The 16,618-nt window shown below is 44.2% G+C and overlaps 1 protein-coding gene across 2 annotated transcripts in view; it reads left to right on the top strand.

Moving 5' to 3' along the window:
• Positions 1-2,043: 2,043 nt before the first annotated feature.
• Positions 2,044-16,618, top strand: part of DPY19L1 (dpy-19 like C-mannosyltransferase 1) — an 89,955-nt gene continuing 75,380 nt past the window's right edge. The window contains exon 1 of one of the 2 annotated variants that reach the window (XM_035020895.1): positions 2,044-2,402. In XM_035020895.1, the coding sequence (XP_034876786.1) occupies positions 2,105-2,402 (298 nt within the window). In that variant the 5' untranslated portion in view covers positions 2,044-2,104. The remainder of the gene's footprint in view (positions 2,403-16,618) is intronic. The other variant, XM_035020894.1, reaches the window with a different exon arrangement.

Genomic DNA, 16,618 nt, shown 5'->3' with positions numbered 1-16,618 from the left:
TGTGCCTCTTTCAATTCAATTCAACAAACTTCCAGAGCCAGGCTCTGGGTTAGGTTCTGCAGGACAATATGAAACTGAATAGGAAAGACTGTCCTCTTGAAATTTGAGACTCTCGGAGACAGTTAGAACAAAGTGACTTTCAAGTGCACTACAGAACGCAGGGTTTTGAATCATCATTTGATTATGTCATTTCCTGCATTCATTTATTCATCCATTCATTCAACATGTATTTTCTCTGGTGACAGGGTACGAGTGGAAGGGAGGCAGTTCCTGAATCCAGCCTACCATGTACAGGAGACAAACAATCCAGCAGTTCAAATACTGAACTACCTTTTCCAGGTGTTGTTCCAATCATTAAAAAAAAGTCAAGAATTATTTGTATTACCTTTAACAGACACTGAATAAGTTTTTAAAAAATCTAATTAATAATAAATTCAAAATTAATCCAAGAGAGCAACACTGGATCCACCTGACACATTGTTTCAGAATTCAAGCATTCCCTGATACCACTTGCAATCGTTTTTCTTGAAAAAGTCTCTAAAAATAGTTGTTCTCTGCTCCAATAAAAACAACAGCTGAAATCCTAATTCACAAAATACAGAGTATGAGGGATTACCAATTAGCATGGCAACATTTTTTTCCCTTTACAAAAGAATTCGCTGATCCTTAAAAAGGCGTATCAGAGAATGAACGCCAGTATTTAACTTCCCTCATAAAGACCTCGCTCAGTGGAGAAACTGAAGGGTGAGGATCCATAGCCACGTGAAGCCTCTGGAATTACAATGGAAATAATCAAACGAAGTGACTTGATTTACAAAATTGGGACTTAAGGACAACTTTCTGGAACAAGCCCACTGAACACCGCAAGGTAGGGAAACTTTCAGTTAACCATAAAGCTGTAGGGCTTTGTGCAAAGAATTTGGGAGTGCGGTGGAATAGAGGGAGGGAAACTGGGCTTTGCCTGGTTTTCTTATTCTTGCTGGGCTTTCTTTACACACGCATTCCGTGCTCTGTGAGAGAAAATACGTTCTCAACTAAAGTTTTGTATTCTATCAGCAAATAAAGTTTCTCTGCTTTCTTTAAGTCACGAGATCACAGCGCTCGAAACTTACAGGACATACTTGTTGATAACCTTTCCTTCTCGGGCCGTTCAATTTGATCACCTTCAACCTGGGCTCCCAGCCTGGTTTTCACTTCACCATTGTAACGTGAGGCACACACTTACTTGTGCCTCGACGCTTATCACTCTCCCTGAGCTACTTTGCTGCCATTTCAAATCGGGTTGCACCGTCCGTCGCATCAGCGGACGGAGCTGCACTGGGCAGCGTTCCCGGTTGCGAGGCCACACACTGTGGAGTCAGTGAGACCGCGGCTTGACTTCTATCCGCCCGCCTTCCAGCGGCGGGGCCCCGGAGGCTGCAGAGCGCGCGCACAGCGCCCCCGGTGGTCGTTCCCGAGCGCCCCCTCCCCGGCCCAGCCCACCCCCGCGACGAGCCGCCTGGGCCACGCGGGCTTCGCGGGGCTCGACGCGCGCCCTGAATCGGGTCCGAAACTTCGCCCGCAGCCCCCGCCCCGAGAGGGCCCTTCCTTCTTCCCAACCACTCTCAGAGGGAGGGGCGGCCGCTCCCCGAAGGCGGTCAGCGCCCGAGCCCTGACCGAGCCCCACGCGGGCCCCGAGCAGGGTGCGGGCCACGGGGCCGCCGCCAGGTCTTCCCCCTCCCGCGCCGGAAGTCCGCGCGTGCGCGCTGGCCGGCCGGGAGCGCGCGTCCGGCGCGGAGGGGCGGCGGGGGCGGGGCCGCGGCCGCTCACGGGGTGTCCCCGCCCCCGCCCCCCGGCGTTCCGCGGTCGCCGTGACAACCAGAGCGGCGGCAACGGCGGCGGGCGCGGGAGTCCGGCGCCGCCTCCCGGCCGTACCGCCAAAGCAAGCAGCCGCCGCCCGGCCTTGCTGCTCTCCCCGCCTCCCGGCCCGCGGGGAGGGAACGGCCCGCCCTCCGCCCGCCCGCCCGCCCGCCGGAGAGTGAGCGGCGCCCGGGCCGCCCCGCCAGCCCGCCGTTCCCCGGCCGCCGTCCGGGCGCGCGCAGCGAGCGGGCGCGACTATGCCAAGATGGTCCTGCAGGCGCGGAACAAGCACCGGGAGGCGGCCCCCAAGCCGCCCCAGCCGCCCCGCGCCTCTCAGTCGCCGCTGAGGGGGGCGCCGGATGCCGGCGCCGGGGAGCCCGGGCCCGAGCGCGCGCCCCGGTCCCCCGGGCGCAAGGGCGCCGCGGGCAGGAAGGGGCCCCGCGCCGAGCCCGCCGCGCCTTCCGCCGGGGGCGGGCTCGGGGGGCGCCTGGTGGCCGGGCTGCGCGGGGCGCTGGGCCTGCGGCGCGCGGGGCGCGGCCGGACCTGGACCACGCTCCTGCTAGGTGAGCAGCCCCAGAGCGCGGGCGCCGCCGGGACGCGGAACTTTGAGGCGCGGGCCCCTCTCCCCCTCCCCAGTACTCCCCTCCCACTTCCGCGCCGCTGAGCCCCGCCGCCCGGTCCCCGCCAGTTTGCAGCCCTCTCCGACTTTTCCTGGGACGTCCTCACCTCCTCCTCCCCTCCCCCTCCGCCTGGCTCAGCCTTCCTCGCTCCTTTCCAGTGTGCTCTCTGTCTCTGTTTAAAAAAAAAAAAAAAATGGCCCCGAGATCAACAGCTGCCCGGCCTGGCGGCGAACTGACAGGTCTGCGCTAACGAGACTTGGGCGCTGCTGATTGGCGCGGACCGGCCGCCTTCCCGTTATCTCGGCCCCTGCCCGGAGGATGGTTTGCTTTGGGTTGGAGGCGGTTCCGTGGAGCCGAAAGCAGAAGCCCGTTCCCCATTCTAGAAAGTTGCTAAACTTATAATTAAATTTTAGCGTGCTTTTTTCTTCTTGGCCGCAGACACCGCCGGTGGCACTTTGTGATTCCTCTCGGCACGTCACTTTCCAGGTTGTGTTGTGTTTTGGGCACTGGCGCTCTAATCCTCTCTTCTGACCTGGGAACGTTTGGTGTGGAGGGCTCCCCTCCTTTTCCGCTGCCATGCACCAAATGGACGATGTGCAGCGATGTGCTGAAAAAAATAAAGTTGAAACAGTGACAGGTTGTGGACCCACTTCAGGTTTCCTTTGTTTCCTGATTGACATTCCGATAAGGCGAGTTATAGCAGTTTGGATAATGGGCCTAATTTTTCTAAGCCAGTAAAATGTTGTAACACCGCCTTTCCTATATAATACCATTAATGGGCTTTGGCTACTGCATTATTTAACTGTTGGTGATTTATGCCTAATTATCCTTTCAAATTCCCTTAGTGGCCCAAGAGAATTTGGATTTCAATATAGGCGAAGGAATAGGACACAGCAATTCGGCTTCCCCTGACATAACATCCACCACTAGAAGCCACTCAATTATAAAAGGCCAGAGTCATCTCCGTGTGTGTGTGTGTTTGTGTGTGTTTTAATGGGCTCAGAAAGGTTATATTGTTACGTATTGTAGATTCAAGCCAAGAAAAATTCAGTATTTTCAGTATATTCCTCCTCTTTTCAGTAGCGAGCTTGAAAAACCTTGCCAGTGTGCAGGTTAGATAAGTTCACCTTGGGGAGGCAGCATGGTACAATGGATGAGACAGGCTCCAAATCCTGTGCAGAGTGGTTGTTTGGTTTAAGTTTCAAATTATTTCCTTTGTGAGCCTCTTCTTTCTCTGTGACCTGAGATTATCGCCTCCCCTACTTACTCCAGGGGTGTGTTCTGAGGAGTAGAACTAAAAGGGGTGGCTAATATATGGGATGGCATTCTGTGTCTAAAGCCTTTAACAAGTTTTAGTTGCTATTATAAAAGCGCCTGCATAATACTGATTTGTGACAGAATGAAGTTGCATTTTTGTTGAATGGCTAGCATAAACATTAACCACTTCGTAGTGAAATGTGGAAGGGCACCACTTCTTTTTCAGGGAGGTTACAGTAACAACCGTAGGATAATCATCTTGCCGTTTTCTCGTAATTGCATTTACTTTGAATCTTCTTTTATTGGATGGCTTAGCTTTGGATTTAGTGAGCATCATATTTAATGCTTATACCTAAATACAGTTTTGTATTAATAGAACAGTGTGGCACTTTACTTGACTTACCCCCTTGGGCATTGGAAAGAGGTACAGTGAAGGAGCTGTCCCACATTTTTGGGTGTACTCTGGACACTGGTCATTGGATGGAGTTTGGATGATTTTCTACATCTACAAGAGGCCATCTACAGGATTTTGAAGAATGATCAGACACAGGATGTTTGGTTCTTCCTCTGGCCCTGTACCCTTGGGTCCTGCAAAAAGGAGCAAAGTTCAGACATTTTTGAAAGCTTCCTCATTCCCTCTCTTCTTGCCCTTCGCAGAATGAGCATGAGTTGAGCTGACATCGTACAGGTCTTTAGTGTGGGATTTTGCTATCACAAAAATGGCTTCATTTATATTTGGGGAAAAAGAGTTTACAACCTGAAGCTCCCTGAGAGAAGCACACATCTTTAAGAGTTAGAAACTGACTAGAGGTTCTCGGTTCGGTTTCCTTCATCTCCTCCATACGTGCTAAGCACTGACGAGCTAGCCCTTTCTGCTGTTGGGCAGTGATAAGCACTGTTAAAAAAATCTGCTTAACAAACATACATGTTTTTCTTATTTTGGGACATTATTGGCTATTTATTTAGTGGTAACAGTCGTAGTAAAGAATTGTTTGTCAGATGTTTGTTTTTTGAAGTGTCAATCCAGTAGCTCCCTACACATCAGTCAGGGGGAGCAGCAGTATAGTAAAGAAAAACCATGATGCTGTTTTTCTCCAGCTTTATTCACCATAACTCACAGGAAGCAATACAATTTACATTAAACCTGCTCACACTTCTGAAAGTGCAACCCAGTACATTTAGGCACATGTCTGTTACTCCATTTAGGTATGTCGGTGTCCTGGCAGGAAACAGATTCAATAAACGGACTCTTTTCAGAAGCGAACAGTTTTAAGGAACCCATAAAAGACACTGAAACACCCATGACTGTCTGCAGTCAGAAGGTGCTACCACCTCTGGGCCTCCAGGGGAAGGGGAGCTTCATCAGGAGCAGACCCCAGGGAGAGCTGTGCTGTGGGAGCAGGATCTCCCAGAAGAGGGACCCCAGACCCTCTCCTCCCACCCTTTGCTCTCCAGCTCGTGCCCCTCACTGGCTAACGAATTGGAACCCCTCTGGCAAGGGACCCAGCTGAATCATTCTGTAGGGTTGGGAATAAGGCAGAGAAGGGAGGAGAATGGATTTAGAGAAACAATGGAGATCAGCAAATATGTGCATATACTTGAAACACGTTTCATGTAACAATACTTACTCCTATAACGTACAGTATACTCTGATTTCTTATTCTGTCCTTTTTAAAAGAAATGCCATTTATTAACTTCTGAGTTTTATGATCTAGTATTATAGCCTGTGGTTTGAAAACACTGCCTTAGAAGAACTGTTTTCTGGTTCTATACCTGTTTTAAACTAGTTGGGGGCCTGAGCAAAGCATTTAGCTTCTCTGAGCCTCAGTTTGTATATATGTAAAAATGGGAGGACTGGATTAGACTGGTGGCTCTTAATCTTAGCAAAACTGGACTAGAGTCACCTGGAAGCTTTAAAAAATCCTGATAGCCAAGCCACACATCAGACCAGTTAAATCAGAATCTGGGGTGGGGTGAGGTGGAGGGAAGTGTCAGTAATTTTAAAGTCCTATGTCCTGCCTCTACTTAGTAGCAGACTGTCTAGCATCACGGAACTGACGTTCCTATATGGCAATGACCCCCTAGTACTAAGGGCTTCTTGCCTTCCCGCTTTTAATTATTTATTTATTTATTTTATTTTTTAAAACTTTAGAAAATATTTTATTTATTTATCTGACAGAGAGAGAGCACAAGCAGGGGGAGTGGTAGGCAGAGGGAGAAGCAGGCTCCCCTCTGAGCAGGGAGCCTGATGTGGGGCTCGGTTCCAGGACCCTGGGATCACGACCTGAGCCAAAGGCAGACGCTTAACCGACTGAGCCACCCAGGTGCCCCTTCCCTCTTTTAAGGCAGGGGCACAGACAGTCCAGTTTGCCCAAGTTTCTCCTAGTCTCTGTTGTTTTCCCAAAACTGGGGCTGTGAGTTGCCACTCATCATCTGATATGGCTGTTATTTTAATTAGAGTTTCTTGTACCCGTGTCTATTATCAAAAGAGGGAGGTAAAAAGAATAGCTGGAGAGGGCTCTGTGTTTCAAGGGGAAATGGGAGGAGTCCTTTCCTTTGTGGAAGTGAAGAATATGCATGTTAAACATGCAAATAAAGCATGCCAGTGGTGAAAGACTACAAGGTAAGGTATCATTTACAAAACATAGTGAAATCGTAACCTGAGTATGGAAGAGAGAGAGAATGAAAACTGTTGTTTTTTTCCCTTACATCTGTCCTACTTGGCTCGTTTATGTTACCTGTCTGGCTCTTAAGGTCAACGGCAACCGCTCTAAGTGGGTTCTCTATTGGTAAGGCTTCTCATATGCAGCGTGATGACATTTTGGGTTGAATAAATCTTTGTTTGGTGAGGGGGTGTCCTGTGCATTATGGGATGTTAGCAGCATCGCTGGCCTCTACCTGTTAGATGCCAGTGGTACCTCCCCAGTTGTGACAACCAAAATGTCTCCATATGTTGGTAAATGTCCTTTGGGAAGCAAACATGCGACAGGACCACTGCTTTTGTTAGCCACAACTATGGGAGTGTGAAAGCCCGTGTAATGGGAAGCACATATGACTTCTTAGGGGCACAAGGGGTGAGAAGGTGGGTCCGAGGCAGCGGGTGAGGCTAGGTGTTAGCAGTGGGGCTGGAGGGGAGGCAGCGTGCTGTGTTTCAAGTAGCAGAGGCGTCGCGGTTCTGACCTGCATTTGGATCTTGCTGCTACACATAAAAGCTGTAGATCCCTTAATATCTGACTCCTGGCTGCCTCCTCTTTAAAACGGGGATGACAGATGCCCCACATGGTTGTGGTAAAGAATAAATAATACATGTAAACAGAGCTTTATTCATGTTCACCAGTTACTGAATGCCTGCTGTGCCTGATGCTAGTTTGGGGGGATAAGATGGAAGACAAGACAGCTGTAGCCTCTGTCTCTGTGGAACCCCATTCTAAAAGGCTCAGGGACAAATAAAAATAATAGTACATTGCAGTAAGTCCAGTGGAGGAAAGCAAAAAGTGGCTGAGATAGAAAAAACAGGAGATACCTGCTTTAGAATCAGGAAAGCCTTTGGGGAGGTAGCCTTAGAAGTGAGCCCTAAAGGCAGAGAAGATGCGCACTGTCTAGAGGAAGAGAAAGGGCAATGTGGGCGTGGCACACAGCATGTGCTGAGGTAGGCCACAGCTTGGCGTGTCCAACACGACAGAGGCATGAGCCAGATCTCCTTAAGGAGCTTGGGTTTTATTCCTACTACAATGGGAAGTCACTGAGGAGTGTTGAACAGGAGAGTAACATGATTTAATTTTTATTTTGAGAAATCTACTCTTGGGAAAATGGGTTGTGGAGTACAAGGGCAGAACAGAGAGAAACCCGTGGGGAGGCTCTGGCAGGGATCTGGTAAGAGAGTGGTTGGCCGTGATGAAGGGGGGTAGATTTGAGATCTGTTTTGGAGAGAGAAATGGTAGGATTTGCTGGTGAATAGGACTTGTATTGAGGGAAAGGGAGGAGCTATGAATAATTTCTAGGTTTTGGCTGCTGTAAGTGGGAAACCAAGGTGGCATTCACTGAAATCGTGAAGACTAGGGGCATGGGTGAGGGCATAGATTTGAGAGGAAAGATCGAGAATTCTATCCTGGACATGGTACCTTTGAGACATTTGTGAGATGTCCCAGTAGAACTGTCAAGTGGGCTGTGGGACATAAGAGAAGGTGTCAGAATGGAAACAAAATAGGACATCCCTAGCAAATGGGTGGTATTAAATTAATGGGAATTGATAATAGCATCTTTTACTGGTACTGATATGCCTGTGTGCCAGGCATAGTTCTAAGTGCTTTAGATTTACTCATTTATCTTAAACTCATTTCACTGCTAACTCAGTCCTGACCATGACATTGTGATCATCATACCCGTTTTATCAGATAGAGAATCTGAGGCACACAGATGTTAAATAACTTGCCCAAGATCATCCCTAGAATGTGGAAGGCTCAGGATTTGAACCCAGGCAATGTGGCTTCAGAGTTCATGCTCTTAACTCCTATGCTGTATTTTACCTTCTCTAGGGTGAGTATAGCAAAAGAAGAAATGAAGCCCCAGGACTCAGTTCAGAGAAACCTCCAACATTTAGTGCTCAATAAGTGTTAGCTTTCTTGTTTCTTCCTTTAGGGGTAATAGAGAAAAGAGGGATCATGCATAGGGATATGGGAATAAGAAGTGGAAAGAGGACATATTAGGTGTGGCATAAGGGACAAGAACAGATGAGGAACTACGAAGGCACAGGGACCACTGGGCATCTTAGTGGGATGGCTTTCAAACAAACACTTAGATACAACTGAGCATCAGCTGTAAGGGAATATTAATATATAGATGTTGGGCCAGTACATTTCCCTGGAAAGCCAGTGAATGAAATGGGAATTTGGGATTTAAAGAGTTTCTTCAATGTTTAAAACCAGTTTTTTCTTTCTGAAATAGACTTCTGGTTAACTCTAAAGAACATTTATAATCATTTAAACATTTTTATTATTAAAATAAACAGAAGGGTTCTGAAGATGTAATATTCATGTGTGCTCAAATAACAAATGTGATGAGTTTGGATTGTGTAAATATAAGGATATATTACCAATTTGTGATCGATTTTTGGCCTATAATACAGCATCAATACTGAAAGCAGATAAAACTTTATTATACACATGCATATTTGGATGTTGCTAAGTTTTGAACTATAGCCTTTTTTATAACTTTTATACACTAAGCCTGTTAGGCTGTATTAATGTTTCTTAAAATTTATGTTAATGATTTACATTATCACAGAGACTGTAAGTCCCTGTGTGCATGTTTCTAAGCAGGGTAGCTTTAGGCTTTATAATTTAGGCATAATTTATAATTATAAGCTAATTTATCTTTTGCCATCAGATTGTACTTTCTTCCAGGGAAGAGTTTGCTAGTTTTCTTTAGTTACCATTCTAATGAGTATTAGTCATCAAAGTTAGTAAAAATTGCATCTATTTCTAGGTCAAGACCTTTATGCTGCTGTTTAATTCCATAAAAGGCAGTCTCATTTCATAGGAAAGATCACTTCTCCATGGGTGAGCTTTCATAATTCAAGAATCAGTGAATAGGAATAAATTTAAAAGTGGAAGAATTGATCTTTTAGAGTACATAAATCTACAACTATTGTAACTTTTTTTTTGCTTCAATACTATTTTTTATTTTCTCAGCATTGTTATTCCCTCCCCCCCCCTCCCCCCCAGTACATTTAAATGAACAGCTCACATATCTTCACGTTTGTCTGGCATATTCCTCCGTGTTTGACTTCCTTTCCAAAGTAACCAATTTCAGGTATGTTATTCAGGTCTGTCACTATACATGATCAATGTTTGGGCAGCATTTTGTAATTTTAACTTCTGGCAGCAAATGTTAACATAATCTAGTCACCAAGATCACTCACAGAAGTTCTATTGTGATTCGTTGTACTGACCAAGGATAGGGTGAGTTTTTCTTCTAGTTTACAGTAATACCAACTGTATCTCAAACACAGTTTATAAATTACTTGGCCAATTACTTTTGAAAACTTGCCATCCTGACAAATTTTTAACTTGGGAAGATTGTTATAATTGAGAAGAGTGAGGCCTTAGTCATATTTTTATACAACTCAACTCAAATTTGCCTAATATGCTACTGCTCTGCACTGGATTTGTCTATTACTTCCTAATAGTAATCACTGCTTTTTAATGCAGCTTTTCAGTGCTTCAGTTGTCAAACCTCAGAATTTTTTCCCCACATTTTAATAATAATCATAAAGTACTTATGTAACTAACACAGTGCCACTGTTTTCCACTACATTTAAAAGTTTTTTTTAATAAGACCTTATTTCTCATTCTTTTGTCATCTTTGATCTCCATGGAAATATCATAAGAAATCTAGAGCTGAAAGGTTAGCTACTGGAATTTTACATGTGAAGAAAGTGAAGTAGGCCCGGTGAATGGCCTGACAGCATTAGTGAGTTCACAGGAGGTGGTTTGAGATTGAAGTTAAGGTCTTTTGGCTTGTTAAGTATATCTGTCAAATTGTTGGTTTCAGATCTCTAGTTTTAGGCAACTGTCAAAAACCCATCAAAGATACGTTAATGGGGGGGTGCCTGAGAGGTGCTGTCCATTGCGTGTCTCACGCTTGGTTTTGGCTGGAGATCTCAGGGTCATCAGATGGAGCCCTCCCTCGGGCTCCACACTCAGCATGTTGTCTGCTTAGGACTTTCTCTGCCCTGGTGCCCCCCAAGCGCCCCCCTCTGAAATAAATAAATAAATCTTTTTTTTTTTTTTTTAAAGACACTTTAATAGGAAAATGACCTCCTATATTCTAAGACCTGATAACTCTCTTGGCAAGAGCACTACTTTGCTGGCTTCTGCTTATTTAGGGGAATCATTCTGTTATATCCTTATGGTCAAACTGTTAGTCTCCATTTTGTTTTTCTTAACTATTTTATGAAAACGACTAGATTCTGAATTATTTTTGATTGGTTGGTTGGTTGGCATTAGTATAAAAACAGAGTAAAATAGTAATAAGTGGTATCATGGTTTTCTTAACCATTAAAGAATAGGGTAAACTGTGATATCCAAGGGCAGTTTGCAATTTGTGGGGGAATCTATAACCTGAAGATTGGAATGGGTTATTGATTAATGAACTTGTTAAAATCTCTTGCGTGGGTTTATACTGTTTATGCGTGGATCTTTTTTTTCCCCCTCTAAAGAAGAGATGCAGCTTCTACACTTTTTCCATTAGGTTTACTAAAGTTTTGCTGTTTTGCTATGATTGCTCAGAAGCATTTAATGGGTTAGCATATTATTTTGGGTCTATATTTATCTAGCTACTTGCACTTAAAACACTGAAATGCCTTTTTTTTTAATAAGGAAAAAGCTACTTTACGAAAATTACTAATGTAGGTTACTGTTTGATTTAGAAATATTTGTGTTCACATTATGTGAGGACAAGATTTTAAAGGAAGTTAGAATTTGTTGCTTTAAAAACCCATATGCTGAGCAATTGTTCTATTAAGTATTCCCTACTTTAATATATGTATATGCATAAATGTTTAAAAAATGTGAACATTTACTTTGTAGATTTCTCTGTTTAGAAGCCTAATTATATTCTTTTTGAGGGTGGTGATATACATTTTCTGTGCTCTGTTTTCATATATTCATTTTAAAATAAGACTTTGTCCTTGATTTTAAATTACTTCTAAAGAATTTCCTTCCATATGTGAATTCATTCTTTTGGTTAAATGTGCTTATTATCATTTTCATGCCCGAGCTTCTTGTCCGAAGGACATCAGTGGTCAGAGTCACAGAATCCAGGCTTTCCTTCAGTATTGGTGCATCCCAATCATGTGACCTTGCACCGCCTAGGAAAGTAAGAGTCATATTTGACTTATGAGGACTCCTGGATCTTTTTGCTTAATATGTGAAAGTGTTTTGTAAACTGCAACTGATAAACAGATATTAGACGTTGTCATTGTAATTGAGAGCTTCCTAATTTTTTCCTGTTATAAGGTACTGTTTGCTCAATGCCAAATATATGGAGGAGATTCAAATGAGCTAAAAGTCAGCCTTGCAGCCATAATCACATAGACCCCTGAATTCTAGATCTTAGTAGTAGGGTCGTCATACATGACTGAATTTTAAAGCAGTCATGGTTCTTAGGACTCAATATCTCTAGAAATAAATTGAGTGCATTTCTTTTTTTCTCCATTCAAAAAAGAAAAGAAATTAAAAGGACCAAACCTACGAAGATTTTTAGTTTAGGGAGCAGGAAGATCAAAATGAAAACAGAAAATAACCAGGCAGGCATCTTGGAGAGTGTGAAGTCTGAAGTATTAGTAGTAATTGTTGTAGCTATACAAGGTCATGAAGTGCGAGGGATAGAGATAGCCAAGTAAAAACTGCTTATTCACATTTGGTAAAAATGAGGCTCACAGAGGCTAAATTACTTATAAGTCAAAAAATCCAGGGACTATTTCTTTTTAAGAGTGACTTTCTTGCCAGGGGAAGTAAAAAAGGATTTGATTTTTAATTTTAATTTTTTCTCTTTCTTAATCATTGTTTTCTGCTGTGAGGATTTTGACAATTTCTCCTTCAGAGTATCTTTTGAATTAATATTTGCCTTTTCCTAATAAAAATTGCTAAAAGTGTAGATTTCCAAGCCCCAAGTGAAAGCTTTTGAATCGGGGTCTTTGAGAGTGGGGTGCAGTCTTAATATGCCTCTCCTAGATTAATGTTCTCATCCCTAGTTGAGAACATTAGAATCACCCCCTGTGCCAAACCTAGCAGTGTTCAAAGCTCCCGGGTGATTCCACTGTGCTGTCAATGTTGACACATTGTCTTAAAAGTGTTTATATATCATCTGAGGGGCCTTGATAAAATGTGTATTTGGAGTTAGGCTTCTGGGGTGGGACCCGAGAATCTGCATTTCTAACCAGCTCTCAGGTGATACAATTACTGCTGGAGGACACTTGGAATACAAAGAGCCAATCTCACATTAAATTTTGTGAACTATCACCTACATTTTGTTCCAGTCATTTTTGTACCAATGATAATTAACCTTGACTGTACATCAGAATCACTTGTGAATTAAAAAAAAATCCTGGGGTGCCTGGGTGGCTCAGTCAGTTAAGCGTCTGCCTTCGGCTCAGGTTATGATCCCAGGGTCCTGGGATCGAGCCCCACATTGGCCCTTGCTCAGCAGGAAGCCTGCTTCTCCCTCTTCCTCTGCCCCTTTGCCTGCTCTGTTCTCTCTCTCTCAAATAAATAAATAAAATCTTAAAAAAAATCCCTGGAGTTTCAGGTTTAGGGGCTCTGGATGAATACTCAAATACCTCTAGTTTTATTTAATGCCACTGATAATTCTAATGCAGTCCCAGGATTTAGTAATAGAGCCACTGTGACTCTATTACTGCGTTATGATGTAGTCTCTCAAACTTGCTTTGGTTCTTTATTGAGTGGCTCAGTGCTTCCCAGCCTTTTTCACATCATGGCACACATAGGAAATGAGAATATTTGTGTGGCATGGAGTGGGGAAGTGGTGTCTTCAAAGCCTGGAGGTTACTGGCCCCTGGGGACTCTAGTCCTCTCATTCTTAGCACACCAGGCCCCACTGGTTGAGAAGCTTTGTTAACTCCTTTCCTGGTGTTCCTGGAGCTCCGAGAGCCTGACACACTGTATATATAGTGAGTGGGCCCTCAATAAACATTGTCTTGTTATTGCCTTTATCATTTATATTCTGTACTGTGTTAGTTATGGGAATTTTTTTTTCCTGTTGGAGCCCAGGCCACATAACTTTCCTATAGCTGTCTTCTTTTCTGGCTACCCACCATAAATCCCCACCTAAGTGGTAATCATGGCTTGAGCCCTGTCCCTCCCTCCCATCCCACTTTAATAGACCCTGCCTTGAGGAGGTCATTACTAATCTGCCTTTTCAGATTTTTTACAGTTAGTAGACTTTGTGCCCTTTGCTTGAGTGCCTAATGTGTTCTCTCGTTATTTCATGCACCTAAATCTTATCTCTCAAAGGTTTTATTTTTGATGTTGGCTAATATTTCTTTAATGTTGTTGGTTTCTAGGAAAATGTGTTATGCATCTAGTAGGCATTTAGATACTTGTTGACTTTAGAGCACTTATAACTCTTAAAAATCTAGGTGCTAGAAAGAAGACGGGAGCTGAGCTCGTGGTATACATGACTGTTTTTCTTAAACTGGGTCCTACAGAATGTCTTTTCACTTGTTACTTCACTACACAGAAACTGGCCTCTGTTTCATTCTAGGTACTATAGGCTGAAAATATGATTTCTTCCAATATTAATTTTTTTTTAAAGATTTTATTTATTTATTTGACACAGAGAGAGACAGCTAGAGAGGGAACACAAGCAGAGGGAGTGGAGAGGGAGAAGCAGGCCTTCTGCGGAGCAGGGTGCCCGATGTGGGGCTCGATCCCGGGATCCTGGGATCATGACCTGAGCCGAAGGCAGACGCTTAATGACTGAGCCACCCAGGCGCCCTTCCAATGTTAATTTTATTGTAATATATATACCTTCATGTAGTGGGAACCCTTTGAGCATTTTGGAATGCTTAGATACTATCTTTAGATGTGTAGGTTTTTATTTAGTTGAGTACATTCTGTAGTTTCTCTTACATGGTGATCATCATTTAACAGTTCAACCCAGTGAGGTGCCAGGCATAATTAATTCTAAGAGGTGTAGATATTAAGATGAATTAAACACAAGTTCAGCCTCAAAGCCTTTGCATTCTAGCAGAGGAAACTGTTATGTGTATGACTAGCTATTTAGGTGCTGTAATAAAGGTATTTTAGCTAGGGTGGCAGGATAAGCTTCACAAAATGCCATATTTGATTTCCTGTGACTTTGAAGGATGAAATAGGAGTTTATAGGCAGAAGCAAAGGCATAGCATCATAAAACATGTGGTATTTTAGGGGATTGTTGTCCAGTGCAGCCAGCAGGAAGGGTGTATGGTGGGGATTAACTGGAAACAGACCAAAGTGTGGGCTCCATGGTTTGAGCCATGGGAAGTCATGGAACTTTTCAAACAGGGGGATGAGACGCTTAAACCTGTACATTTAGAAATTGACTGCATTCTCCAGGATGGATTGTTGATGTGGAACGAGACTATTTACTGGTGCCTTTTCCTTCTGGAAAGAAACTTTTAAACTCTGAATAGACCCTTGAGAACAATAAGAAATGATTAGTAATATTAGGAAGAGGTTGAGTATAGAGATTGTCAAGGTTGACTTGGAAACCTTGTCCAATAGATTTAAGGGGAGCATCCTTAACCTCTTTTTGTGTCATTTGTCACTTGAGGGTTAGAAAGGCTAAAACTCTTTAGAATGCTTTAAGTATGGATTAACCTCAATTTAGGAATAAGTTGTATTAAATCTTGCAAGTCATTTTGGACTTAGAATGCATTTTTCCATATAAATATTTTTACAAGATGAGGTCATCAGATGCCGACAAATGGGAGAGGAGGCAATTCTGTCCCAGTGGAAAGAAATGGAGGTTTCGAATTAGAACCACATGGCTCCAGATAGTTCTTGCCATTTATCAGTTATGTGCCTTTGGGGGAAATGACCTCTTGAAGTTCCAGTTTTTCATTTGTAAAATAGGAATAAATACCCCCAAGGCTGTGTGAGAATCAGATGAGAGTGTTGGTGAAGGTGCTCTGAATTTCAAGTCAAGTACTGGGTAGGAAGTACACACGTAAAGAAAAATGTAACCTGGATGGGACAGTGTATTCCTGATAAGGAAACCTGTTGCTGGCTGCAGTTGCAGGGGAGCCTCTGCGGGTTAGCACCGAGGGGCAAGGGGGGAAGCAGCCCACCTTGGCTTCATGGTTCTTGCTCTCCTCCCTTGAGGAGGACGAAGAAAGGACAGTGGGTATCCAGCACTAGAGTGCATGAGCTGGGTATCTTAAAAATGCCAATCACAGGGGGCTCTACTTTGCCGCAATCCTGATGGGGCTGGGGGTGGCTTGTCCATAAAGGGACCAGAGACTTCAGAGTCATCTTCTCAGGAGGGGCAACTTGAGGAAAGGGAGGAAGCTGGGAGAGGAGGTGAGTACAGGCAGGGTTTGGGTGCTGGGTGGAGAGGGAATAGGGTTTAGGAGCCCCCCACCCCCCACCCCGGATTGAGTGGAACCTATGGAAAAGCCCCCCTCTCCCATTTCTTTTCTGTTCCTCCTGCCCTCCCTCCTGCTGCTGAGCACTATGGGCCAGGCATTGGGGTGGGAGCAGGGGGCATCCCCTCCCTACTTTCCCAAGGCACTGGACTTGGTGGTGTGGGGCCATCCAGAGGAAAAGGACAAAGGCCAAGACTGGCCTTAGAGAGCTGTGGCTAGGCTAGAAGGAGGGGTGTCAGAGGGAGCTGAGCTGGGGCGGACCTCGGGGACCTCACCTAGGGGTGTTGGTCCCTCCCCACTGCCTGCTGGTGTGCTGCACCCGGCTTGTAGATGGGGTGGGGTGGGGGACGTGTCTAATTTGCACTAAGTAAGTGGGGACTCGATTTTGGGAAAAAAAGAAAACAACCCACAAATCTATTACATACACAAGTGTGTGTATGTGTATCCATCAATCAAAGCACATTCAACTTACTTATGTAGACATGATTTAGATTATTTCCGTTTCCTCCTTAATTATATCACGTTGTATCCATTCATTCAGCAAACATTTGATTTGAGCTCTGTGCTCAACTATGTGCTCAGCTTTGTGCTAAATACTATAGTATAAACTTCAGTACAACATTGTTTTTTCCCTCAGAGAGTTACATTCTAGTTTGTTTAAAGGAGATTCTAATAATAGGAGAAGAACAATTTTCAGTGAAGAGGCTGTTCATCCCATGAAACTAAAAATTGATATAATGTGACATATAATCT

The sequence above is a fragment of the Mirounga leonina genome, unplaced genomic scaffold (genome assembly GCF_011800145.1).
Source record: "Mirounga leonina isolate KUSES-001 unplaced genomic scaffold, KU_Mleo_1.0 Mir_174, whole genome shotgun sequence".
NCBI classification, from domain to species: domain Eukaryota; kingdom Metazoa; phylum Chordata; class Mammalia; order Carnivora; family Phocidae; genus Mirounga; species Mirounga leonina.
The sequence above is the reverse complement of the archived record's forward strand: the minus strand, read 5'-3'. Positions and strand labels throughout refer to the sequence as shown.